Source organism: Somniosus microcephalus, chromosome 3, assembly GCF_052327205.1.
Source record: "Somniosus microcephalus isolate GS21.2 chromosome 3, FLI_Smic_1.0, whole genome shotgun sequence".
Lineage (NCBI taxonomy): Eukaryota > Metazoa > Chordata > Chondrichthyes > Squaliformes > Somniosidae > Somniosus > Somniosus microcephalus.
The window spans coordinates 92806831-92830575 of NC_140989.1; the positions used below are offsets into that span (position 1 = coordinate 92806831).

At 39.7% G+C, this 23745-nt stretch overlaps 1 protein-coding gene across 3 annotated transcripts in view; it reads left to right on the top strand.

Annotated features, from left to right (window-relative positions):
* The window catches only part of sptbn1 (spectrin, beta, non-erythrocytic 1), a 267400-nt gene that overhangs the window by 206272 nt on the left and 37383 nt on the right, over positions 1-23745 (top strand). For all 3 annotated transcript variants that reach the window (XM_085981343.1, XM_085981344.1, XM_085981345.1), the window contains 11 exons: positions 1187-1277; positions 1394-1540; positions 3163-3426; positions 6389-6613; positions 10451-10540; positions 13816-14094; positions 15331-15461; positions 18889-19093; positions 19796-20170; positions 22579-22823; positions 23062-23200. In XM_085981343.1, coding sequence (XP_085837469.1) covers positions 1187-1277; positions 1394-1540; positions 3163-3426; positions 6389-6613; positions 10451-10540; positions 13816-14094; positions 15331-15461; positions 18889-19093; positions 19796-20170; positions 22579-22823; positions 23062-23200 — 2191 coding nt within the window. The remainder of the gene's footprint in view (positions 1-1186; positions 1278-1393; positions 1541-3162; positions 3427-6388; positions 6614-10450; positions 10541-13815; positions 14095-15330; positions 15462-18888; positions 19094-19795; positions 20171-22578; positions 22824-23061; positions 23201-23745) is intronic.

Consider the following 23745-nt stretch of genomic DNA (forward strand, 5'->3'; position numbering starts at 1 on the left):
ACCACCTTAAACATTCACTCCCTCCACCACCGGCGTACCGTGGCTGCAGTGTGTACCGTCTACAAGATGCACTGCAGAAACTTGCCAAGGCTTCTTCGGCATCACCTCCCAAACCCACGACCTCTACCACCTAGAAGGACAACGGCATCATGCGCATGGGAACACCATCACCTGCAAGTTCCCTTCCAAGTTACACACCGTCCTGACTTGGAAATATATCGCCGTTCCTTCATCAACGCTGGGTCAAAATCCTGGAACTCCTTCCCTAACAGCATTGTGGGAGTATCTTCACCACACGGACTGCAGTGGTTCTCGAGAGCAATTAAGGATGGGCAATAAATGCTGGCCATGCCAGCGACGCCCACATTCTGGAATGAATAAAAAAAAGTCAGGTTTCAAATTCAAGGGATCATTTTTCTGGAAGAAATTCTTAACACTTCTCCAAAAAGTCAGAGCAAAGTAAGCCAGAGATTTCTGATAGCAACGCACAACTCACATTCCACTCAATTCTACAGACTTGTTTTAAATTCGGTCTCTTAACACCCAGAACAGGAAGATTTACTGTTAGAGAGAGAGATTTTACTCTGCATTGTCCAGATTACAATTGACAACCTGGCTATTAGCAGGAAGTGCAAAGTCCTGAAGGCTGACAGTAATGAAAGTCATTACAGTGCCCAGACAACCTATTCTCCTAACTGTGTGCAACAGTAAGTGGCGGAAGACCCAAACTATTGGTAACATTCCCCAATATCCATTCCTATCTTCAAAGCTTGCAAGGCTCCAGTTTCAGTCCATGTTCCATCAGGATACATCTTAAAGCTCAGGTACATTCAACTCTCCCAAAAAGTGCCTCATGACTCTCAACAATTTGAGATTTGTCCTTGCATTTAACCTAATCTGAAGCATTAGCTCATGTTATAGTTTTGAACTGCAGTGTAGTTTTCAAGGTAGAGTTATTGTATTTATTGGATAAATTAATTCCCTTCTCTTTGACACACTCAAGAACTGAAATTTTTACATCAGGGTGCAATATATGGCATGAAAAGGGGTAAGTTATATGTTGAAAAGCTAATGTACAGTGTCCCTAAAGTAACACATCTGTTTTAAAAAATAAAAAAACCTTTTTCATTTTAGAAATTATTCTGAACAACTTTTTTAAAATGTTACTATTGAATTCAACCTACAGACATAAAAAGAACCGTGAGGCTGCCAGTGAACTTCTTATGCGTCTTAAGGACAATAGAGACCTACAGAAATTTCTTCAAGACTGCCAGGAAGTAAGCTTGCCTATAGCAGTTATTTTTAACAAACACAATACTATTTGCGTTATATGTGTATTGTCGATTATAAATTTTATATTCCCTGAACACACAATAATGTTTTTGTTTTACAGCTGTCCCTTTGGATCAGCGAGAAGATGCTCACAGCTCAGGACATGTCCTATGATGAAGCCCGAAATTTGCACAGCAAATGGCAGAAGCATCAGGCTTTTATGGCAGAGCTCGCATCAAATAAAGAATGGCTGGATAAAATTGATAAGGTATGATAGCGTCTCGAATATGCCAGAATTCTGTTTCTGCAATAAATATAAGGTAACTTGGGTGATTTTTTTTTTTAGTTTCCAATTTGAGAGATCTAAACCTTTCACTTCTATTGTCAATTTTGAGATGGCAACATAAAACGTAATAATTGGTGCCAGCTTACCTGATGCATAAAATCTTAAATTTGCAGGATTAAAGTATTGGTGCTTCTGTGGAAACAGAGTGGTACCTTGTAAAAATTGGATTTACCGATTCATACTATTGTTTTAGTGATTTGCTGTACTCCTGCAGAGTTAGATGATTTGTTTTTAAAATTTTGCTCTCTCCTTTTTGACCTCCTTATTTTTCAAATCAATTTTATAATCTTAACCTGTGTAGTTACTTAACAAGAGTTTATTCCGTCCCTTATCATTATGTAATTCCACATAAGTTTTGAGTATAACAAGATAGTGCTTGGACAAACACGTTCAATTTGAGATGTAACTGGTGGACTAGAATGGGTTTCAATATATATATGCCTGGAAATTCCACAGGAGTTCTTTGGCAGGAGACCAGCGACCTAACCACCTTCCCCCCCCCCCCCCCCAGCCGATTTATGCCATTTCTCCAGGGGTTCTGCCAAAGTTCCAGCAGGACACCAGGAAAAAGCAGTGGAATTACAGAGGCATCATTATTTTTTTAATTGTTCTATTTTGTTCTCCTTCCCTAGATCTCCATTCCTTTTTTTAAATTGAATTTACTTAATATAATTCTGTTCATTTTAAATACTGTATTTTCTCTCAATACGGTATGGCTTTACTATATGATTATAAAATGGCAGTGCTGTGATAAGCTGAGCAGCAGCAGCACTGGTCAGTATGACAATTGTAGGAAAATAGATGTTTCTGCTGTAGTTCTTTGCAGCATCAATTCAATGGTCAGAATGTATCTCTTTGTATTACGGCTTAGATAAAGCTAATGTTTAGTACTTGTGTTACTGTCTGGAGTGGTGGCCATGTATAAACAACTAGTAATTTTGTACAAAAGGCGTTGAGGTATGAAAGCTAATTAGATCGAAAGGAATGGTTGTAGGTTTATTGATTTGTTCTATTTTCCTTGTCTATATACCATTTCCAAATGGGTAGAGAACAGTCTATCAAAATTTGTGCCAGTGCCATCTGAATGTGATTGGAGGCTGCATAAAAGCAACCTAGATTAGCTTGTCCTTTTGATTTTTATTTACATCCTCTGAGGTTAAATGCCACATATCTGACTGGTGTTTCCCTCCACACGCCATCCTGAAATTGAGAACTCTCCTCATCAGGAATCCTTCTGTGTGGTCCAGCGCACAGGTACCCTACCATACTATCCATCCAGGTTTGCTTTATTGGTTGATGCCCTGAGATTCCATTGTGGACATTTATTTTACATTGTGCCCACTACCCTTTAGATGACACAGCATTGGCGCAGAATCCTCACATACTCAAGTGCTTTCTATTTATAGACAAATGCAAAAGATTCATTGTGTGGGAGGTGAAGTTAACATCTTAAGCTATATAAGGTAACTTGCTTGAATTTCCACAATTACGCTGCTGCAAGAACCTGGTAGATTGCTGAATATGTAATTCAATTCATCCTGTAGGAAGGAATGCAGCTGACTGCAGAGAAGCCAGAGACTGAGGTGGTCGTGAAGGAAAAGCTGTCCGCCCTGCACCATTTGTGGGAAGAACTAGAATCTACTACACAGGCCAAAGCTCAGCGTCTGTTCGATGCCAACAAAGCAGAGCTTTTCACCCAGAGCTGTGCCGATTTAGACAAATGGCTGCATAACCTGGAAGGTCAGCTCCAGTCTGATGATTATGGCAAGGACCTTACCAGTGTCTCTATTCTACTCAAAAAACAACAGGTATATGACAAAGGAACATGGGGCACGCCAGCTGAACTTTCAAATCTGTCTTTTTCTTTTCTATATTCCTCTGATCAGCCATTTCCAACTCCATGAACAAACACAGCTTTTGTTAGGCATCTTGGTGAAGAAGTATATGTTCAGAGCTTAGAGATGATTTTCACTGCATTAGTAGCAGGCTTCAGTGACTCAAATGATATTTTCATTGACAGATAGCAATATGTAAATGTCAAACCTCAATACAGTGAAGATTGGAATAGTATCTTTGGAAAATTAATTGCAGTATTGTACAGAACCCAGCTACAGCTGATCCTTTTTAAAATGATGAGAAATAGTAGGTAGTTTACTACATCAAAATAAAATAAATCTTAATTTTGGGTACTTTTAAGTATCTTTGATTAGGTCTTTTTGACTAAATAGAACATTTCTGTGAAATTGTCATCAGGAATTGCTGTTATTAATCCAAAATAAGTAATAAGTTTCTCTAGCCCACTTGCTTTTTAGTAGAGTAAGCTATAAATCTAATAAGGAATAACCTGTGTTAACTATGGGAAATGTAAAATTCAGACTGGGTAGTTTGGTGGCCTCTTTGGATCACATTGCTAATTTAGTATTAAATTAGTGCTGTGAATCCACAACAACAACAACTTGCACTTATATAGCACCTTTAACACAGTAAAACCTCCCAAGGCACTTCACAGGAGCGTTATCAAACAAAATTTGACACTGAGTCACGTAAGGAGATATTGGGACAGGTGAAAGAGGTAGGTTTTAAGGAGCATCTTAAAGGAGGAGAAAGAGGTAGAGAGGTGGCGAGGTTTAGGGAGGGTATTCCAGAGCTTGGGGTCTTGGCAGCTGAAGCACATCTGCCAATGGTGGAACGATTAAAATTGGGGATGCACAAGAGGCCAGAATTGGACGAGTGCAGAGATCTTGGGGGATTGTAGGGCTGGAGGAGGTTACGGAGATATGGAGGACCGAGGCCATGATGGGATTTAAAACAAGGATGAGAATTTTAAGATTGAGGTGTTGCCGGACCGGGAGCCAATGCAGGTCAGCATGCACAGGGGTGATGGGTGAACGGGACTTGGTGCGAGTTAAGATACGGACAGCAGAGTTTTGGGAGCTAGGGTGAGATTAAGCATTAAAATAATTTCACATAGAATCCTTACACTTGGTAGAAACAGGAGACTTACATCCAGTAAATTTGGGCTGGATTTGAATGTAGATCCCAGAGGTGGGAGGATAACATTTTAACCAAATGTGGCACCAAACATCTAGTGCACTTTTGACAGAAATGATAGTGGTACTTTTTTTTTTACTCTAGATATTTTTATAGTGGGTAATTTCTGCTAGCTCCTTGTACAGTAAACTCTTGTTTAAACGGCACTTTATCATCCGGAATACTTTAATAACCGGCAAAATAGATATATCTCAATACAAAACACCTCAATAACCGGTAATCTTGCCAATTCTACCATACATTTAACAGAACATTCTGTAGGTGAGTACCCAATTATACAGTACATTTCTTGATTTTTTAATTTTTGTTTGTGTTAAAAATTACCTTGGTAGGTATACCTCTCTGTTATCCAGAATTTTTCATCAACCGGCACCATCCTGGTCCCATAGGTGCCGGATAAGAAAGAGTTTACTGTATAGTACAAAAATAATAGTTTGCAACTCTGTTAAAATTGGACTTCCTATGCAGTGATTCTTTTTCCTTTCCATACAACTAACTCTCTTCAGAAATTCCAGACACGCTATCTTCATTTTCAAGGGTCCAGATAAAGCTCCTTGATTTTAAAATGCAGGCTCAGGGCTTCATGATTTTAAATAACTTTATTAAATTCAAGGTATCAGCATGCTCGCCTCAGAGTCAGAAGCTTGTGGGTTCAAGTCCCACTCCAGAGACTCGAGCACATAATCCAGGCTGACACTGAGGGGGAGGGCTGCACTGTCGGAGGTGCCGTCTTTCAGATGAGAAGTTACAACGAGGCTCTGCCCTCAGGCGGATAAAAAAGATCCCATGGCGCTATTTTGAAAAAGAGCATTGGAGTTCTCCCTAGCATCCTGGCCAATATTTATCCCTCAATCAACACCACCTAATAATTATCTGGTCATTATCAAATTACTGTTTGTGGGAGCTTGCTATGTGCAAATTGGCACCCCTGTTTCCTATATTATAACAGCGACTACACTTCAAAAAGTACTTAATTGGCTGTAAAGCGCTTTGGAACGTCCTGAGGTCGTGAAAGGCGTTATATAAATGCTTTTATATAGCGTCTTTTTTTCTTTTTCTTCATTCAAAAAGATGCCATTCAGGCACCTGTCTAAACAAATCAACAACATGACTTTATTAGAATTGAGAGGCTTGACTACTTCCTCAAGTAAGCTGCCTAGTACCCAATAAAACAATTGTTGCAAATAATCTATTAAGATAAGCTGGGACATTATTTTTGTGAGTAAAACTGGTTTTTAACCTCCTCTGTATCATTACAGAATTAAAAAATAGGCCAATACAAAGTTAAATATTAGACAAAAATGTTTCATTGTTGCCATAGTTAGTTTGCCATATCAGTTTTTCCAGTCCATTACATACTATGTTAATCCCTTATTTTGGAAAGATTATCACTCTTACAATAGTTGAACACATTTAAGTAAAAATGTTTTTCATTATGTTTAAGTCTATTCAGATTCTGACTCCATTGTACAACTTAAATGAGTGGCATGACATTGTGGGTGTGTTTGTTTGGTGGATAGGGAGTGGTAATTCATCCTAATTCATGCATGATATATCGATTAATACTTCATTGAAACTGCACAGCTTAGATATTGACTTGTTTTCTGATCCCACAAATAACTGTAGACCACATGAAGAGAAATTCCATATTACAGCACGTTTGTCAATTGGTGCATCTTACAATTACAAACTTCTTTTTTTCCCCTCCTCTTTCATTAGATGTTAGAAAATCAGATTGAAGTGCGAAAGAAAGAAGTGGAGGAACTGAAAGGCCAGGCCAAGGTTTTGAGCCAAGAAGGTAAAGATACTGACGAGGTGGATAGCAAGCGCACGATAGTTGAAAAAAGATTCTTGCAGTTACTGGAACCACTGCATGAAAGGAAACACTACTTGTTGGCATCTAAAGAAATCCATCAATTCAACAGAGACCTGGAGGATGAGATTGTAAGTAGGAGTACCAATATACGTATTTTAAAGAGAGCACATTAACTTGTACTTTATTTTGGCTTGGCATAAATCCATGCAAAATTAAACAATTTAATACTTTTACATCACTGTGTTGTCTTGGGTCTTGGTCTTTTGGTAAGTACTGATTGTTTAATTAAAGGTAGAATTGCTGGACTACAAAGTAGCTGATGCTACTCCTGTACTTTAGGTATTTCAAAAGTGGAAGCAGTCTTATAAATGTTAACTCTGTTTTTCTCTCCCCAGATGCTGCTTGACCTGCTTAGTGTTTCCAGCATTTTCTGTTTTTATTTCAGATTTCCAGCACCCCCAGTATTTTGCTTTTGTATTAGTTACACCTTTAATTTTGTTTGAAAGGTTATCTAATTGTGTTTAACTAACTTGATTGAGTTTTTTGATGAGGTAACAGAGCGGGTTGATGAGGGCAATGTGGTTGATGTGGTGTACATGGACTTCCAAAAGGCATTTGATAAAGTGCCACATAATAGGCTTGCCTGCAAAGTTGAAGCCCATGGAATAAAAGGGACAGTGGCAGCATGGATACGAAATTGGCTAAGTGACAGGAAACATAGAGTAGTGGTGAACGGTTGTTTATCGGACTGGAGGAAGGTACACAGTGGTGTTCCCCAGGGGTCGGTACTAGGACCGCTGCTTTTCTTTATTATATTATATATATATATAATATATATATTTTAATGACTTGGATGTACAATTTCAAAATTTGCAAATGACACAAAACTTGGACGTATAGTGAACCATGAAAAGCTGGGGTTCTCCTTAGAGCAGAGAAGGTTGAGAGGAGATTTGATAGAGGTGTTCAAAATCATGAGTGGTCTAGACAGAGTAGATAGTGAGAAACTGTTCCTATTGGCGGAAGGATTGAGAACCAGAGAAGACAGATTTAAGGTGATTGGCAGAAGAACCAAAGGCGACATGAGGAAAAACTTTTTTCATGCAGCGAGTGGTTAGGATCTAGAATGCACTGTCTGAAAGGGTGGTGGAGGCAGATTCAATCATGGCTTTCAAAAGGTAATTGGATAAGTACCTGAAGGAAAATAATTTGCAGGGCTACAGGGAAAGGGCGAGGGAGTGGGACTAGCTGAAGTGCTCTTGCAGAGAGCTGGCACGGGCTCGATGTGCCGAATGGCCTCCTGTGCTGTAACCATTCTATGATTCTATAATTACTAGTAAAGTTAAAACTGCCAACACCAAAATGTAATGCTTATGTGTAACATGGTGTGGCGATGCCGGAGTTGGACTGGGGTGGACAAATGTAAGAAGTCACACAACACCAGGTTTTTGTCCAACAGCTTTATTTGAAGTCACAAGCTTTCGGAGCGCTGCTCCTTCATCAGGTGAAGTCTTCACCTGACGAAGGAGCAGCGCTCCGAAAGCTTGTGACTTCAAATAAAGTTGTTGGACTATAACCTAGTGTTGTGTGACTTCTTACATATGTGTAACATCTTCATTTAATTTGTTCCTTTTTTTCTCCTTTCCACTTGGAAGAAGAAAAATAGTAAAATTAAAAATCAGGACTCCAATCAGTTAATTTCTTGTACAAAATTATACCTATTCTTATTACTCTCTAAAATTGAAGAACGCAACCTAGTTGCACATGTGATAGATACGTGAACTTTCAGGCATTTTCTCATTTAAGTTCTTTTGTTCAAAAATATACTTTCAAAAATGTAGGAACAATTGGAGCGTGCTTTAAGTGTATTCTCCAGCGAAACGGCTACAAAAACAATTTTTTATTGTATATACGTAATCACAAAGTACTGACACAGGTTAAAAGACCATTAAAATAGCAAACCAAGCCCTGGGGTTCATTTCTAGAGGGATAGAATTGAAAAGGAGAGAAACTATGTTAAATATGTATTGAACCTTGGTTAGACCACATAGTTCTGGTCTCCATATTATAAAAAGAATATAGAGACACTGGAGAAAGTGCAAAAAAGATTCATAAGAATGATACCAGAACTGAGAGGATATACTTACCAGGAAAGGCCGAGCAAGAAGGGGCTCTTTTCCCTAGAAGAGAGAAGGCTGAGGGGTGACCTGATAGAGGTCTTCAAGATTATGAAAGGGTTTGATAGGGTAGGCGTAGAAAAGATATTTCCAGTTGTGGAGATCAAAACTAGGGGCCGTAAACATAAGATAGTCACCAATAAATAATTCAGGGGAACCTTCTTTACCCAAAGAATGGTTAGAATGTGGAACTCGCTGCCACAATGAGTAGTTGAGGTGAATAGCATAGATGCATTTAAGGGGAAGTTAGATAAGCACATGAGGGAAAAAGGAATAGAAAGATGTGCTGATAGGATTAGATGAAGTAGGGTGGGAGGAGGCTCATGTGGAGCATAAATGCCGGCATAGACCAGTTTTTTTGTACACTAAGGAAATCAAGGGATATGGGGATAGGGCGGGAAAGTGGAGTTGAGGTAGAAGATCGGCCATGATCGTACTGAATGGCGGAGCTGGTTCGAGGGGCAGTATGGTCTACTGCTCTTACTTATGTTCTAAATTTGGGCCGATTAGCCTGTTTCTATAGACTCTGTATAATTCTATGTAATAATTTTACCTTTTGCAACACAAATATTTGATAATGGTTGAAGGTTGCAATAAAAAAAAATTCCCCAAAAGTGAGTGTACGTACAAGGCATAGAATCTTACACCACAGATGGAAGCCATTTGGCCCATCTTATATGAGCTATAACACCCAAACTTGAAAGTGAGCGTATTATTGTGCCCATGGGGTAGCAAGATCATGGGAACACCATCACCTCCAAATCACGCACCATCCAGACTTGGCCATATACTGTTGTTCCTTCATTGTCGCCGGGTCAAAATGCTGGAATTTCTTACCCTTGTGGGACTACCATCAGCAGAAATACTGCAGTGGTTTAAGGAAAATAACTGATTTCACCACCTCAGGGCAACTCGAAATGAAAAGCAACCTGTCGAGCATCACCCACATCACAAGAACAGTTTTTTTTAAATGTTATAACCCAAAGGTCATTCCAACACTGAACACTGCAATCAGGGCCAATCTCACTACACCCTTGAGCTGAATTATCTTTAAGCTTTTCACTAACCTAGTGAATTAATATTAATACTGTTGCTATGCCGAGCATTAAACTTGAAGCATATATATATATATATTAGGTTAGTGCTGGTGAAAAAGTTGAATTATAAGTTAGTGAGCAGTGTGGAAATTCTTTTCACACATTTTGGCTCTTAAGCTAATGGTGTTTTGTGTTTCATTTTAAGATATTCCTGATTTGTCTGATTTTCTAGGTTTATACTGAATCTGAGTACCAGTTCTCATCCACATGAGCTAATCACATTCAGAAAATATATATACAGGAAACTCTCGTTTAAACGGCACCTAAATATCCGGAATTCTCTATTAACCGGCAAAATTCATACTCCAAAAACACCTCAATAACCGGAAATGTTGCCGAGTCCGAGTCTCCCGCGGTGGCCCAGTTAGTCAGTGGGGGTAGTTCTCCAAACTGCCACTACTCGGCTTCTTGGCACTGTCAGAAGTCCGAACACCTCAATAACAGGAGTCTGACTCTTTGTTTGTTAAAAATAGCCTCGGTAGATAACCCTCTCCGTCATCCGGAATTTTTAATCAACCGGCACCATCCCGGTCCCGCCGGTGCCGGATACCAAAGAGTTTCCTGTATTTTGAATTTTTTTGTTAGTATTTCACTTACATGAAAATATTTGTGGTGAAACCATATGACCATCAGTTACACTATGAACATAATTCTTGCAGTTTTCAGTCTTGTGTTTCTATCTATTTTTCAGTTGTGGGCTGAAGAACGCATGCCTCTTGCAACATCCACCGATCATGGTCACAACCTCCAGACTGTACAGATGCTGATCAAGAAAAACCAGGTGACAGAGATGAAAAATATCTAGAGCACAAATGTTTTGAAAATGTAGCACAATTGTTCACTGCTAGGGGTCTGATAGCCCAAAATGTTAATTTGGCTCAGTCTCTGAGTCAGAGGGTTGTGGGTTCAAGACTCCATCCAGGATTTGAAGATATAATCTACACTGACACTTCACTGCAGTACTGAGAAAGTGCTGCATTGTCAGAGATGCCGCCTTTTGGATGAGATGTTAAACTGAGCTCTGTCTGCCTTTGCGATTGAAAGTAAAAGTTCCCATAGCACTTTTTTGAAGAAGAGTAGGGAGATCCCTCAGCAATGCTCCCTGTAAGCTGCACTTGTTCTGAATGGCCTGTTTCTTTTAATGCGCGGTCCCTTTAAATTTCTGCACACGCACGGTATTTACAATGTAAAAGCTGATGGGCTGCCTACACGGGATCTTTCAGATTACTGCGCGGCCGTGCACCTTAGTGGGAACATTGTACCTCAGTGGCTTGGCTAACATTCAACCCTCAACCAATGCCATCTATACAGATTAACTGGTTATTCATGTCATTGACGTTTGTGATGATTTGCTGTTTGAGAATTCGCTGCCACATTTGCTTAGAAAATAACAGTGATTACATCTCAAAAATAATTTCTTGGCTGTGAATTGAAGGGATCAGACCCACTCCCTGTTAAGGCCAGTCAAGGGAAAATCACGTCTGTGGAGCGGAGGCAGCTGGGGTGAGACCGGAACCTGGAAACCAGCTGACCCGCACCCATCCTGACACTGAACAGAAAATCGCGGCGTTTGTGTTCTCACAGCTTACTGTCCCACCTAGCTTTGTATCATCAGCAAACTTGGATACATTACACTCGGTCCCTTCATCTAGGTCATTAATTTAGATTGTAAATAGCTGAGATCCCAACACTGATCCTTGCGGCACCCCACTAGTTACAGCCTGCCAACCTAAAAAAGATCTGTTTATCCCTACTCTGTTTTTTGTCCATTAACCAATTTTCTATCCATGCTACTATATTACCGCCAACCCCATGAGCCCTAATCTTGTGCAATTACCTTTTATGTGGCACCTTATCGAATGCCTTTTGGAAATCCAAATATACTACATCCACTGGTTCCCCTTTATCTGCCCTGCTAGTTACATCCCCAAAAAAACTAATATATTTGTCAAACACGATTTTCCTTTCATAAAACCATGTTGACTCTGCCTAATCATGTTATGTTATGATTTTCTAAGTGACTTAATACCACTTCCTTAACAATGGATTCCAGCATTTTCCCAAGGACTGATGTCAAGCTGACTGGCCTGTACGATAGCCTGTAGTTCCCTGTTTTTTCTCTCACATTTTTCTTGAATAGTGGTGTTACATTTGTGACCTTCCAATCCACTGGGACCATTCCAGAATCTAGAGAATTTTAGAAGATCAAAACCAATGCATCCACTATCTCTTCAGCCACCTCTTTTAGAACCCTAGGGTGTTGGCCGTCAGGTCCAGGGGATTTGTCAGCTTTTAGTCCCATTAGTTTCTCTAGTACTTCTTGACGTAAGAAAACTACTAAGCACTTGGTCTGAGTATAAAACAAGGCTTTAATCAATTATTTCACAACCATGAGTTCTAGTTACATCACTAGTTCCTGGTTACAAAAACGTCCTGAGCAAGCTGGGCCCACGCCCGACTATTTATACTTTCCTTGGACGGCGCCACCAGCTGGCCGCCCAGTGTTATCTCGTGAGTCATTTCTACATGAATGGTAAGATTCATGACACTTCTTCTCTACTTATATTAATTACATTAAGTTCCTCACCCTCATTAGACCCTTGGTTTCCCACCATTTTTTGTGTCTTCTACTGTGAAGACAGATACAAAATATTTGTTTAATGTTTCTGCCATTTCCTTATTTCCCATAATAATTTCTCCTGTCTCAGCCTCTAAGGGACCAACGTTTACTTTTGCTACTCTTTTCCTTTTTACATACTTATAAAAGCAGATTGTAAGAGCTTCTACATTTTTTGCTAGTTTTCTCTCATTCTATTTTTTCCCTTTCTATCAATTTTTTGGTCAACCTTTGCTGGTTTCTGAAACCCTCCCAATCCTCAGACTTACTCTTATTCTTTGTAACATTATAAGCTTCTTCTGTCAATCTAATGCTATCCTTAACTTCTTTAGTTAACCACGGTTCGATCACTTTTCCCATGGAGTTTTTGTTTCTCAATGGAATGTATTTTTGTTGAAAATTATGAAATATTTCTTTAAATGCTAGCCACTGCTTATCTACTGCCATACCTTTTAATTTATTTTTCCAATCTACCTTAGCCAACTCACCCCTCATACCTATGTAATTAGCTTTATTTAAGTTTAAGACTCTAGTTTCGGACTTAGGCAAGTCACTCTCAGAATTTCACATTAATTTTATCATATTATGATCACTCTGCCCCAGAGGATCCTTTACTATGAGATTGCTAATTAACCCTGTCTCATTACATAATACAAGATCTAAAATAGCCTGATCCCTGGTTGGTTCCATGATGTATTATTCTAGGAAACTCCCAAATGCATTCCATGAACTCATCCTCCAGACTACCTTTGCCAATTTGATTTGTCCAGTCTATATGAAGATTTAAGTCCCCCAAGATTATTGCATTACCTTTGTTGCAAGCTCCTAATATTTCTTGATTAATATTCTGTCCACCGGTATAGCTACTGTTAGGGGGCCTATGTACTACTCCTATCCGTGTTTTCTGCCCCTTGTTATTCCTTATCTCCACCCATACTAATTCTACTTCCTGATCTTCCGAGCCGAGATCCTTTCTTGCTACTGTCCTTATGTCATCCTTTATTATCAGGGCTACTCCCCCTCCTTTTCCATAAGACAGCTAAGTTACTTTACAGCATATTATGGGGAGATCATAGCAGTAATCCAGCAGTTGTAATTTTACTTAGACCAAAATACATTTCATGCCTTTTTTCTTTTCAAACAACCATCTAAACAGAAACTTTTATGAGAAGAATAGCAACATTTACAAAGTATTAAAACTGAACAAAGAGTAAGGCAGATTGCAAACCCATTTAATTAATGACTTAAAAGAACAACTGCAGGTCAAAAGGCCAAAGTGCTTCACAGACAACAAATTTACAATACTTGAAATTAACACTACCTCATTATACTGGCTATCACATATAACAGGCAATCGTGTTCACACGAATGCACCCACTAGGGGACTATGTTTGTTTTCTGTTATAGTAATACGGCCACATGTTTTTTGTCCTGTCCAGACTCTTCAAAAGGAAATTCAAGGCCATAAACCACGTATTGATGATATATTTGAGAGAAGCCAAAGTATGGTAACTGCTGACACCCCAAGTGCTGAGGCTATTCAGCAGAGATTATCAGATCTACGAGAACTTTGGAAATTATTGTCTGAAGAAACGGAGAAGCGGCACAAACGCCTGGTGGAGTCTCACAAAGCCCAACAGTACTATTTTGATGCTGCAGAGGCTGAAGCCTGGATGAGTGAACAGGAATTGTACATGATGTCAGAAGAGAAAGCGAAGGTTAAATATTGCATATTTTATCATTCTGATAGAGTGCTGATAACTGAAAAAGGCTAAAAGAAAATCTGTTAAATTTAACAAAAACAAAGCTATTGTAAAAGCAGCATTATTTACAAAAGTGAGCAGCATCTCTCTAAAGTCTGTGGACAATTTGACTAAAATCCATGGAGACTTCTTTCAAAAACTTCCAGGGAATGATATCCCAAACCTGCATTTTTCAATAAAAGTTACAGGATTTTCTGTACTTAAAATTTAATTACATCTCTTTGCTATCTCTATATTTCTAGAATATTTTAACAAAAGGTAGTTGTCTATAATGGCCACTGCCCCCACCCCCGTTAAATGTTCTGGACATATTGGGCAATGTACTCAGAACAAAATATATCTTTGCTATTATTTCCCATTCCCTTTTCCAATCTGCTGGGGGAATTTTTACCTGAAAGAACCAGTGGGTTTGGAGCGTGGGGGTAGTTAAATTGTTAAAAATCAGAATCTCGATGAACATGCCTCCAACCCGCCCACTTCCGGTTCTAACCAAGCCAGGATGGGGGTAGGCAGCCAACCCGTTGCCAGGAGGCGGGATGTCAATTTAAATATTACAATGTGGCTGGAAGCCTCTTTAACCCCATTTTGTTTTTAACTCTATCTGGTTGTGTTTTGCACACTTCATAAAACCCTGCAGTTACAGCAAGGCTGCTGCATCCAGGAGGTAAGTGCCTTTGTACCTACCTCCTGGATCCAGGGTCCCTGCTTAACCCACTCCCCCGTGATCAGCGACCACCCCCCCCCCCCCCCCCGCACGAGGCCTCCGATCGCCTTCCCGGACCCCCCCCCCCATTATCCGCAGGCTGGCACCAGCTCCCACCCGATCTCTCCCTCCTCTGTGCGGCCTAGTGCCACAGGCCTACCTGCCCGCAGCCAGCCAACCTCTTCATCTGGCTGGTTGCGGGTCGGAAATAGAGACTTCAGATGCATATCGGGGCCTGCGGGAAACCCGTTCTCCCGGGTTTCCCGCCCGCATCGGAGCCTGCCCCCAACCCGCCTTCCCCATGAAAATCCAGCACTGCATTTCTGGGCACCTTTAAAAATTCTGTATCTGGATTTCTTAAACCACTTAAGTCATTAGTCACAGCATTTGTGGTGCTCTGCTCAATCCTTCAATATTTTTAAATAGAAATTTAGAAAATTCCCAGGGAACTGTTAAAAACAGCTTTTCATGAATGTTTTACTTTGCAGGATGAGCAGAGTGCAGTGATGATGTTGAAGAAACATCAGATTTTGGAGCTAGCAGTGGAAGATTATGCTGAGACTGTTCATCAACTCTCAAAGACGAGCAGAGCTCTGGTGGCAGATGGGCACCCGGAGAGGTTGGTTTAATCCTTGACATTAGTATTACATCTAAGTTCAGTAGCATTGAAATACAAAAAGAGTGAAATTGGTCTTCGGCGATAGCATAATTAGCGATTTCTTTTCCATTGATTGGCTGTAAAACAGTCTGCCGATTCGTTATCGCCCATCTTGTACTACCGCCAAAGATCAATTTCAACCCTAAATGTTTAATCATTCCTCATTTGTTCATTTTCCTATACCATTGTATAGTTGTCATCCAACTGTGTGAAATTGTGAGACTGTCTCTTTAAGGTTTTTCACTTTGTAGCCTTTGCAAAACAAGTCTGGATTTTCTCTTCCTGTCCACCCATTGTATTGGCGCAAGTCAGATAGCCACCAGTAGAAAATGAGCAGGAATTTCATTCCGCCTGAACTTGGCTCCAGTGTAACTTTCAGGGCGCAGGGACCAGTGGTGACAGATTCACCCACCTCAAACAAACAGTTGCTTAATTTAAGTATTAGTTTGAGGCAGAGATGACCTGCATGCCCTTTTGGATGTTGTGGTATGTAGGTTATCAGTTGTAAATCACGCCCATATCAAATGGGCATCAAGGGTTGCTTGGTGGTGGTAACTATACAGAAACTCACTGAAAAGAGACAGTAATATTAAGGTAAGTGTATTTCAGTCATTTTGTAACTATCTTTTTGTGTTTTCTTTTTCCCTACTGGCGCTTAGTTTCTCATGAGCATTTATGCCAGTTGCTGTAAATTATTTATTTTTTGCCCCCTGGGAATATTCTTATCTGAGGTAGTTGGACAAAGAAGAAAATCAGTAACATGATGGCAGGCAGGCTGCTTGAGAGATGCTCTGGCAAATCACTGGTATACACATCTACAAATTAATTATTCTCAGAAAATTGGATGGGAACAGCACACTTTCACTAGCGTCTGTCTAAAACCCACAACCAGAATTCAGGTTGAAACTATACTAACAGCAGAAAGTCTATGTTGTGATCTCCTCTGGCCCCTGCCATACATAGAGCCTCATTCTAAATTTGCACTTCATGCTGTTTTTGTCCTTCTCATTGCCATGCTTGTGCTGCAACCTTGTTACCAAATCCTTATTCACAAAGTGCAGTTTGTTTTCCATAGTTGTGATGTATGCCAGTTAATTGTTGCTGATGTGACCAAAATCCTATTTCATTTATGCCTGCTGAACTCCGCAGTTGCATGTGTTGTCACTGGACCTTTCCAGCAAGATACCTGCCAGCAGTGGTCATCTTCGCACATTGTACAACTTCTTGTAGTTTACAGCCTATTCCAAACCCCAATCATGAGTGCTGGAAAGTGATCCTGGAGGTAAGGACAGGGATGTTTGATCCACCAAGCGCAGCCAGTGCAATCCACATTCAAAACACGAGTGCAAGTGGACAAAAAACCGAGTGCAACGAATAGCCATGTCTTAGACAATACTACCCCAAAGGAAGCTGCCAAGTCATGTTCTGCTTAGAACTGTGGAAGTAGAGTGAATTTTTTAGGCCCTCTGCAACTTGCATAAGCTCTGGTAGGTATCTCAAAAAGTCTTTGATGCTGAGCAAAGATTCCCATTGGATCTGGCATCCTTTTCTGGCAAATCCTGTACTAAAGGAAACTTTAACTGGTACTTTATCCAGAGAGGTATTGCATCACATACTCTTTTGCTTAGGTCCAGTCTGTTGCTGGTACTTCTACTGCAGTCAATTCCTGAGCAACGAGAAAAATGTACTCTGAATTTTCTCTGCAAGGCAGCTACTTGGATGATTTTTAGGATTTTTCTGAACATTACTCTCAAGATACGTGCGTTGGTGCCTTTGTTTTCCAAGGCCTAACAAGTCCCAATTTTTTTACCTCCAGTGTTACGCTATTTTATTATAATCATTGCACATGGAGCATGAACACATGGGAGAATTTCTCTCTTATTTCATCCTTCTACAAATCTTCCATGTTATTCATTTGTTTCTCACTGACTTAATGTCTAAAGGTTCATAATTTTTATGTAAAATTGCTTGAATTAGCTTCCTCTGCTGATAATGATGTTAGACTAATTGGCCTGTAGTTGCCCGGTCCAGTCCCATCACCTTTTTTGAATACAAGTATTGCGTTAGCATGTTTCCAATACTGCGGAAACGCCGCAGTGTCCAATGATTCCTGCATGATTATGATCCGTTCTATGTATAATATCCTCCCAGATCTTCGGAATCCTAGAGCGTATGGCCATGGGGATTTGTTGTCCTTAACTTCCTTTAATCTTTCGGGTATGTCTGGCACACTGACTGCAAACATTTCCCATAGAAAATATATATCTTAACAATTTTTGCCATCCCCATCAACTTTAGCTGCATTTTTATTTTATAGAATTTTAGCTTTTTCTTGAGCTACCCTTTTACTATTATGATATTAAAAAATAGTTCAAATACATTCTTAACTTCTTTTGCTATTTTGATATCCTGGCACATTTTGTACCTGTAACAGCTTTCAGAAAATCCACATACGTATTTCCCATCACCATTGTGCTTGCTCTTTTATTCTCTGTGTAGATTTTTGTGATTTTGTTTTCTTCCTATTTTAATTGGCCTATTGATTGCTTATTTAGTTTACATGTATTATTAGACATAAATTTATGTTGCACATTAGCATTATGGATAAATGTTACAAATTCATGCTCCCAGTGTGGAGCTTCACCTGCCGGGAACACACAACCTGACATTTGGGCAGGGAAGTAGATGTGGCCTATAGGATTTTCCATCTATTAAAATTAATGGGCATTTCTTCCTACCTGACCTCCATGCCCAAATTCCTGGTATGTGCTCCCAGCAGGCGAAGCTCCATGCCAGGAGCACAAGTTGGTAAAGTAGCTCTTAAATCGTTTTAAGTGTTTTTTTTCTTCAACTCCGTTATCTTTTAGCAGCACTTCCGAGTTAATTGCTCCCTTACTCCATTGAAGTTTGCCTTTCTAAAATCATACATGTTTGGTCTTGACTGATCGCCAGTTGGTTTTAAATTAATCGCATTGTTTTCACGAGTACCCAGCTGAGGACTATGGTGCAAATTGAGAATGAGATCTTACAAACAGCATGGAACGTGTGAACTCACTAAAGAAGCAAAGCAAAATGTAAACATACAGTGACATCACACTCATTTGTGATATTGAGGCTAATGACAGCAGGAATATCCATGGAACTGGGCAAAAGTAAGCGAATGCCAAGTAGAAGCCGTGGTATCACAGATGAGGTAGCAGGTGTGCCATAAGATTAAAATGTATTTTACCCACTTCCCTGTGCAGTTGCAGAAAATCCATGCTCCTCTATGTTCTTTATTATTGTATTTTTGATCTACTTGGATCTTAGTTTTGTATAGGAGTGGTTGGCATTTGTTTTTACAAGAAGCCTTGTTATTTATTAATTTTTGACATCTTTTGGTTTTCAGTGAACGTATCAGCATGCGCCAGTCCCAGGTGGACAAGCTTTATGCTGGCCTGAAAGATTTGGCTGAGGAGAGAAGAGGGAAACTGGATGAGAGGTACCGCCTTTTCCAACTGAACAGGGAGGTGGATGACTTGGAGCAGTGGATCGCTGAACGTGAGGTGGTCGCTGGATCACATGAGCTTGGACAGGACTATGAGCATGTTACGGTAAACATTTGTCTCAAAAGTACTTTTTTATAAATTTTGCATTTTTTAAATCTGATTAATTAAGACTGGAAACTAGTCTTAATGTTACTGAAGAATTCCTCTTAGCTCTGCTTAAAACACATTATATACATGTACATGGTACTCTACTGTGGAAAATATTTCAGTGCACCACTAATTTCACCAACTTTTCTTACTCGTGAAGTTCCTTGGGATGTTTTACTACATTAAAGGCACTATATAAATACAAGTTGTTATTGTGGTGTTGTAGCACTTCAGTTTTGCAGAGAAACTCTTGTGCTGTAACCATCTCTACTTTTTGCTTCCCAAATTGTGGAACATTTTGCTATTTAACTATAAATAATATAACAACTTGCATTAATATAGCACTTTTAACGTATAAAAACATCCTACGGCGCTTCCCAAAATATCAAAGTATTATATAAAAATTAAGACAATATATGAATTTTAAAATTGTGACTGAATTACATCTGCATGCTCTGGTCCAGTCATCCCAGCCCTCCAACCCAGCTTCACCTGAAAACTGCACTTGGTATCAACTGCTCACATACAGCACCACAGGAGGTCAACTAGTGTTTCATTAAAATGTATTGAGTTTTATTTAAAATGTTAGTTTGAGCTAAGCAACTAAATCGAAAAACTTACTCTGTTCTTCTTGATTTAATAAGTGATATTTCTTTTCAGATGCTACAAGAGAGGTTCCGTGAATTTGCCCGTGATACTGGTAACATTGGTCAGGAGCGTGTCGACAGCGTGAACCATATGGCAGATGAGCTGATCAATTCTGGACATTCTGATGCTGCCACAATTGCAGAATGGAAAGATGGACTCAATGAGGCTTGGGCAGATCTCCTTGAGCTTATTGACACCAGAACACAGATTCTGGCAGCTTCTTACGAACTGCACAAATTTTACCATGATGCTAAGGAGATCCTTGGACGAATTCAAGACAAACACAAGAAGCTTCCAGAGGAACTAGGGCGAGATCAGAACACTGTGGAAGCATTGCAGAGAATGCATACAACATTTGAACATGACATTCAGGCTCTTGGTACTCAGGTAGAATATCAAACAACCTCAATACAGTTAATACAATAGCTTGGGTTTGTTACCTTTTTAATGGAATATTCTATAGGCTATAATACGGTTGCAAATTTATTTTTCCAACACTGGACCTTCAAAGTCAAGGTGGTATCACTAATGCTTTTGAAGATCATTACACAATGTAGGTACTGTATGATATAATGGTGATTTTATTACAAGAACCGTTATAGATTTTAATATGCAGACCATTATTGGACATGAAGTTCAGTCACGAGAGTGATTGCCTCCTGTTCATTCTATTTTTCAGGCTATGTCACATTTTATTAAAAAAATATATTTAGCTTCTTGTCTTCCTTTCCAATCTCCCAGGTGGCACAGAAAGTCCAGTCCAGATGACCATTCGGAAAACCTGCTGCAAGATCTCTGCCAGCTGCTTGATAACTGAGGATGAGAATTATGCTTTTTTAATTAAAAAGGGTATTTCTCTTCTTCCTTCTATTGGCCTGTATCCCTAGGCAAAGCAGTGAGTGGGTAACCTGCTCCAGAACTCTCGCAGTGCCACTTTGAAATTGGAAGCGAGTAACTGTACAAGATTGGCAGCCGTGACGCCCTTTGATTTTTTTTCCCACCTTCTGTGGGGGAGCAGCAGGCCTCCACTCAGCATCTTGTCATGACTGTATGGCAGAAGTTGATACCTCGCTGTGGAGGATCGCAAGCAGATACCTGCAAACGACTACTCTGTGGCACCCTGTGGATCACAACATTTTAATCACCTTTATCATCCAAGCATTATTCTGCAGCCATACATACAATGAAGATCAAGCTGTCTTGCATTAAATTAAAAAAGAAAAAGCAGTGTTAATAATTATCATGCTGGAAAATTAATTTCATATTCTCCAAGAATAATTTTGCTAATGTCTGAAAGTGTTCTCCTTAGTAATTCTAAATTGTTGTATACCTTTTACTGAAAGATTAGAATCCGAGGTTATTCTGTTTTTTTCTCAATCTTACAGCAATTGCTATCTTGAAAATATAGGCCTGTATTTTCCGATCCCTACGGGTGTGTATGAGCTGTGTACACACCTGTAGGGACCTCGCAAATGCCAGTTTCAGGCAAGCGAAGCGCATGCGCTGAAAACCGGCATTTCCGATCTTGACAGATCGCACGCCTGCCCTGGAGAAGGGCCTCTGCGGGTGAAGAGTTCCACTTTCTGCAGAACCTCCGCCTGCTGAAAACACTTAAAATTCTTACGCCTGGTAAAAGCAGGCGTAAGGCCTGCTTTTACCAGCATAAGAGTTTAAAAAAGTAAATCATTCATTAATAATTTTTAAATACTTTTTAGAAAGGTAAGTTTATTTTTAGCCCCATAAAAGACTTTAATTTATTTCCCCAAAAATTTAACATTTGTTTAAAATATTTAATTTAATGTAATTTTAACTAATTTTAAAAACGTAATTTAAAAAAAAATGTATTTAATGTTTTTGGAGTGCTCTCCATTCATACTTTTGACAGGTCTACCTGTCAAAAGTATGAAGGGAGATTCCCTTCTCCCATTGGCTCCCCATGGCCCACGTGATCCCAGGGACACTTGCGAACCGCCTGCGCCCCTGGGATATGTGGGCCCTGCACATTTTGTTGTGGAGAGGCCCAGGATCAGAAATGGCCGGACCTCTGCAGCCCTCAGGTAAGGGCGTAGATTTTTTCCAGATCGGAGGCCCCCGCATGCAGGAAGCCTCCGATCGGAAAATATGGGCCATAATTTTTGATTTGACAGTCTTTCAATTATTTTTTTCAAAGAAATTTAATCAAACATAGCTGCACCTTTTAAAGAAATGCAGGTAATGAATCCTGAATATAAATCTGAAGGTAAGAAAGTTTAGACTGAGAGTGGGGGGAGGGGTTTACAACAACCTTATAGATGAATAAGTAACACACTTTAAATGGAGTTCATGGATATTACTTTCATAGTGCCTGTTTTCTCACATTGAAAGAATAGAACTTTTGAACATACAGGGAAATGAGAGCTAAGAAATCGAGTGATAGCTGTGGAGATGTTAAACCACTGAAACTTTTCTATTTCTGAATTCTTTAAAAGAAAAGGGTATAATCTAGCATTACACACAAGATATGGGATTTACATAAATTGTCATAATTGAAATCTGTGGAAAAATACAGTGCTTTTAACATTAACATTACAACAAGATCAATACATATAACTTTGAAAATGCTGTTATACTACTTGCTTCACGTCCCGTGGTCCCTAGTTATCTGTCACTCGAAGCTACTGCTTTAATTTGTAATTGATTTTGTTAGGTTTTGCATAGTTGTTGGGTTAGAGGCATTATAGTAACTAAACGAAGCTAATGGGTGTAGGAAAGAATAAATGATTGTGGTACAATGCTGATATATTGCTATGTTACAGGTAAGGCAGCTGCAGGAGGACGCTGCTCGTCTCCAGGCTGCTTATGCTGGTGACAAGGCTGATGACATTCAGAAACGTGAAGCAGAAGTTTTGGAGGCATGGAAAACACTTCTTGATGCATGTGAGGCTCGGAGGGCAAAGCTTTTTGACACTGGTGACAAGTTCCGTTTCTTTAGTATGGTGCGTGATCTGATGCTTTGGATGGAAGATGTTATTCGGCAAATTGAGACCCAGGAGAAACCAAGGTAAAATCAGTGTGCCAAATTAGGGGAGAGAAAGAAAGAGAGAGAGTAGTTAGTAATAATTACCGAGTATTTTGTTGTGCACATGTTCTGTGACCTTGTTAGCCATCTCTTCCAGTATTTGTGTCGATTTTTGGCTGATTACGCTTCTGTGAAGTGCCTTGGGATCTTTTACTATGTTAAAAGTGCTATATAACTGCCAGTTGTTAATAATTAGAGTATATATTTTATCTTCCTTCAGAGATGTTTCGTCAGTGGAATTGCTAATGAACAATCATCAAGGCATCAAGGCTGAAATTGATGCCCGTAATGACAGTTTCACAACATGCATTGAACTTGGCAAGTCTCTCCTGGCAAGAAAGCACTATGCATCAGAAGAGGTAGCATTCCCTTTATCAACAAATCGTGCTCAGCCTTGATGTTAGGACTGCTGGCTGCATTTTTAATTGCTGCATTTTGTCAGCTTTCATCATGTTTGAATGGTCCAGTCACTGTAAATAGAAACAATAAAAACAGATTGCTAGGTTTTACTGGATTATTGGAACATGAGAAAATTCGAGTTTTGTTCTTAATACTGTTTTACAGAATTTTTGAACTTATGAAGATGTGACAAAGATCAGTACTGGGGAATGGAATACTTTCTACTTTGGACACTGAGGCCGGAATTTTACCGGCACTCAGAGTGCAGGTTTGGAGGCGGGTCCGCTGTCAAAATCACAGAGATTGACAGCGGGTTGGTATCCCGGTGTAAACCCGCCTCCTTGTCAGTTTCCCAAGTGACCCCTGAACAGACCCGACACCAAGCGGCGGGCCAGCCAATTTAGATACTTAAAAGCTTCTTAAAAGGTAGTTAAGAACCATTTTCCCATGTACTTGCCATTTTACTAGGTTTTTAATGAGGTTCCCGGAGAGCGGGTATCCGGTC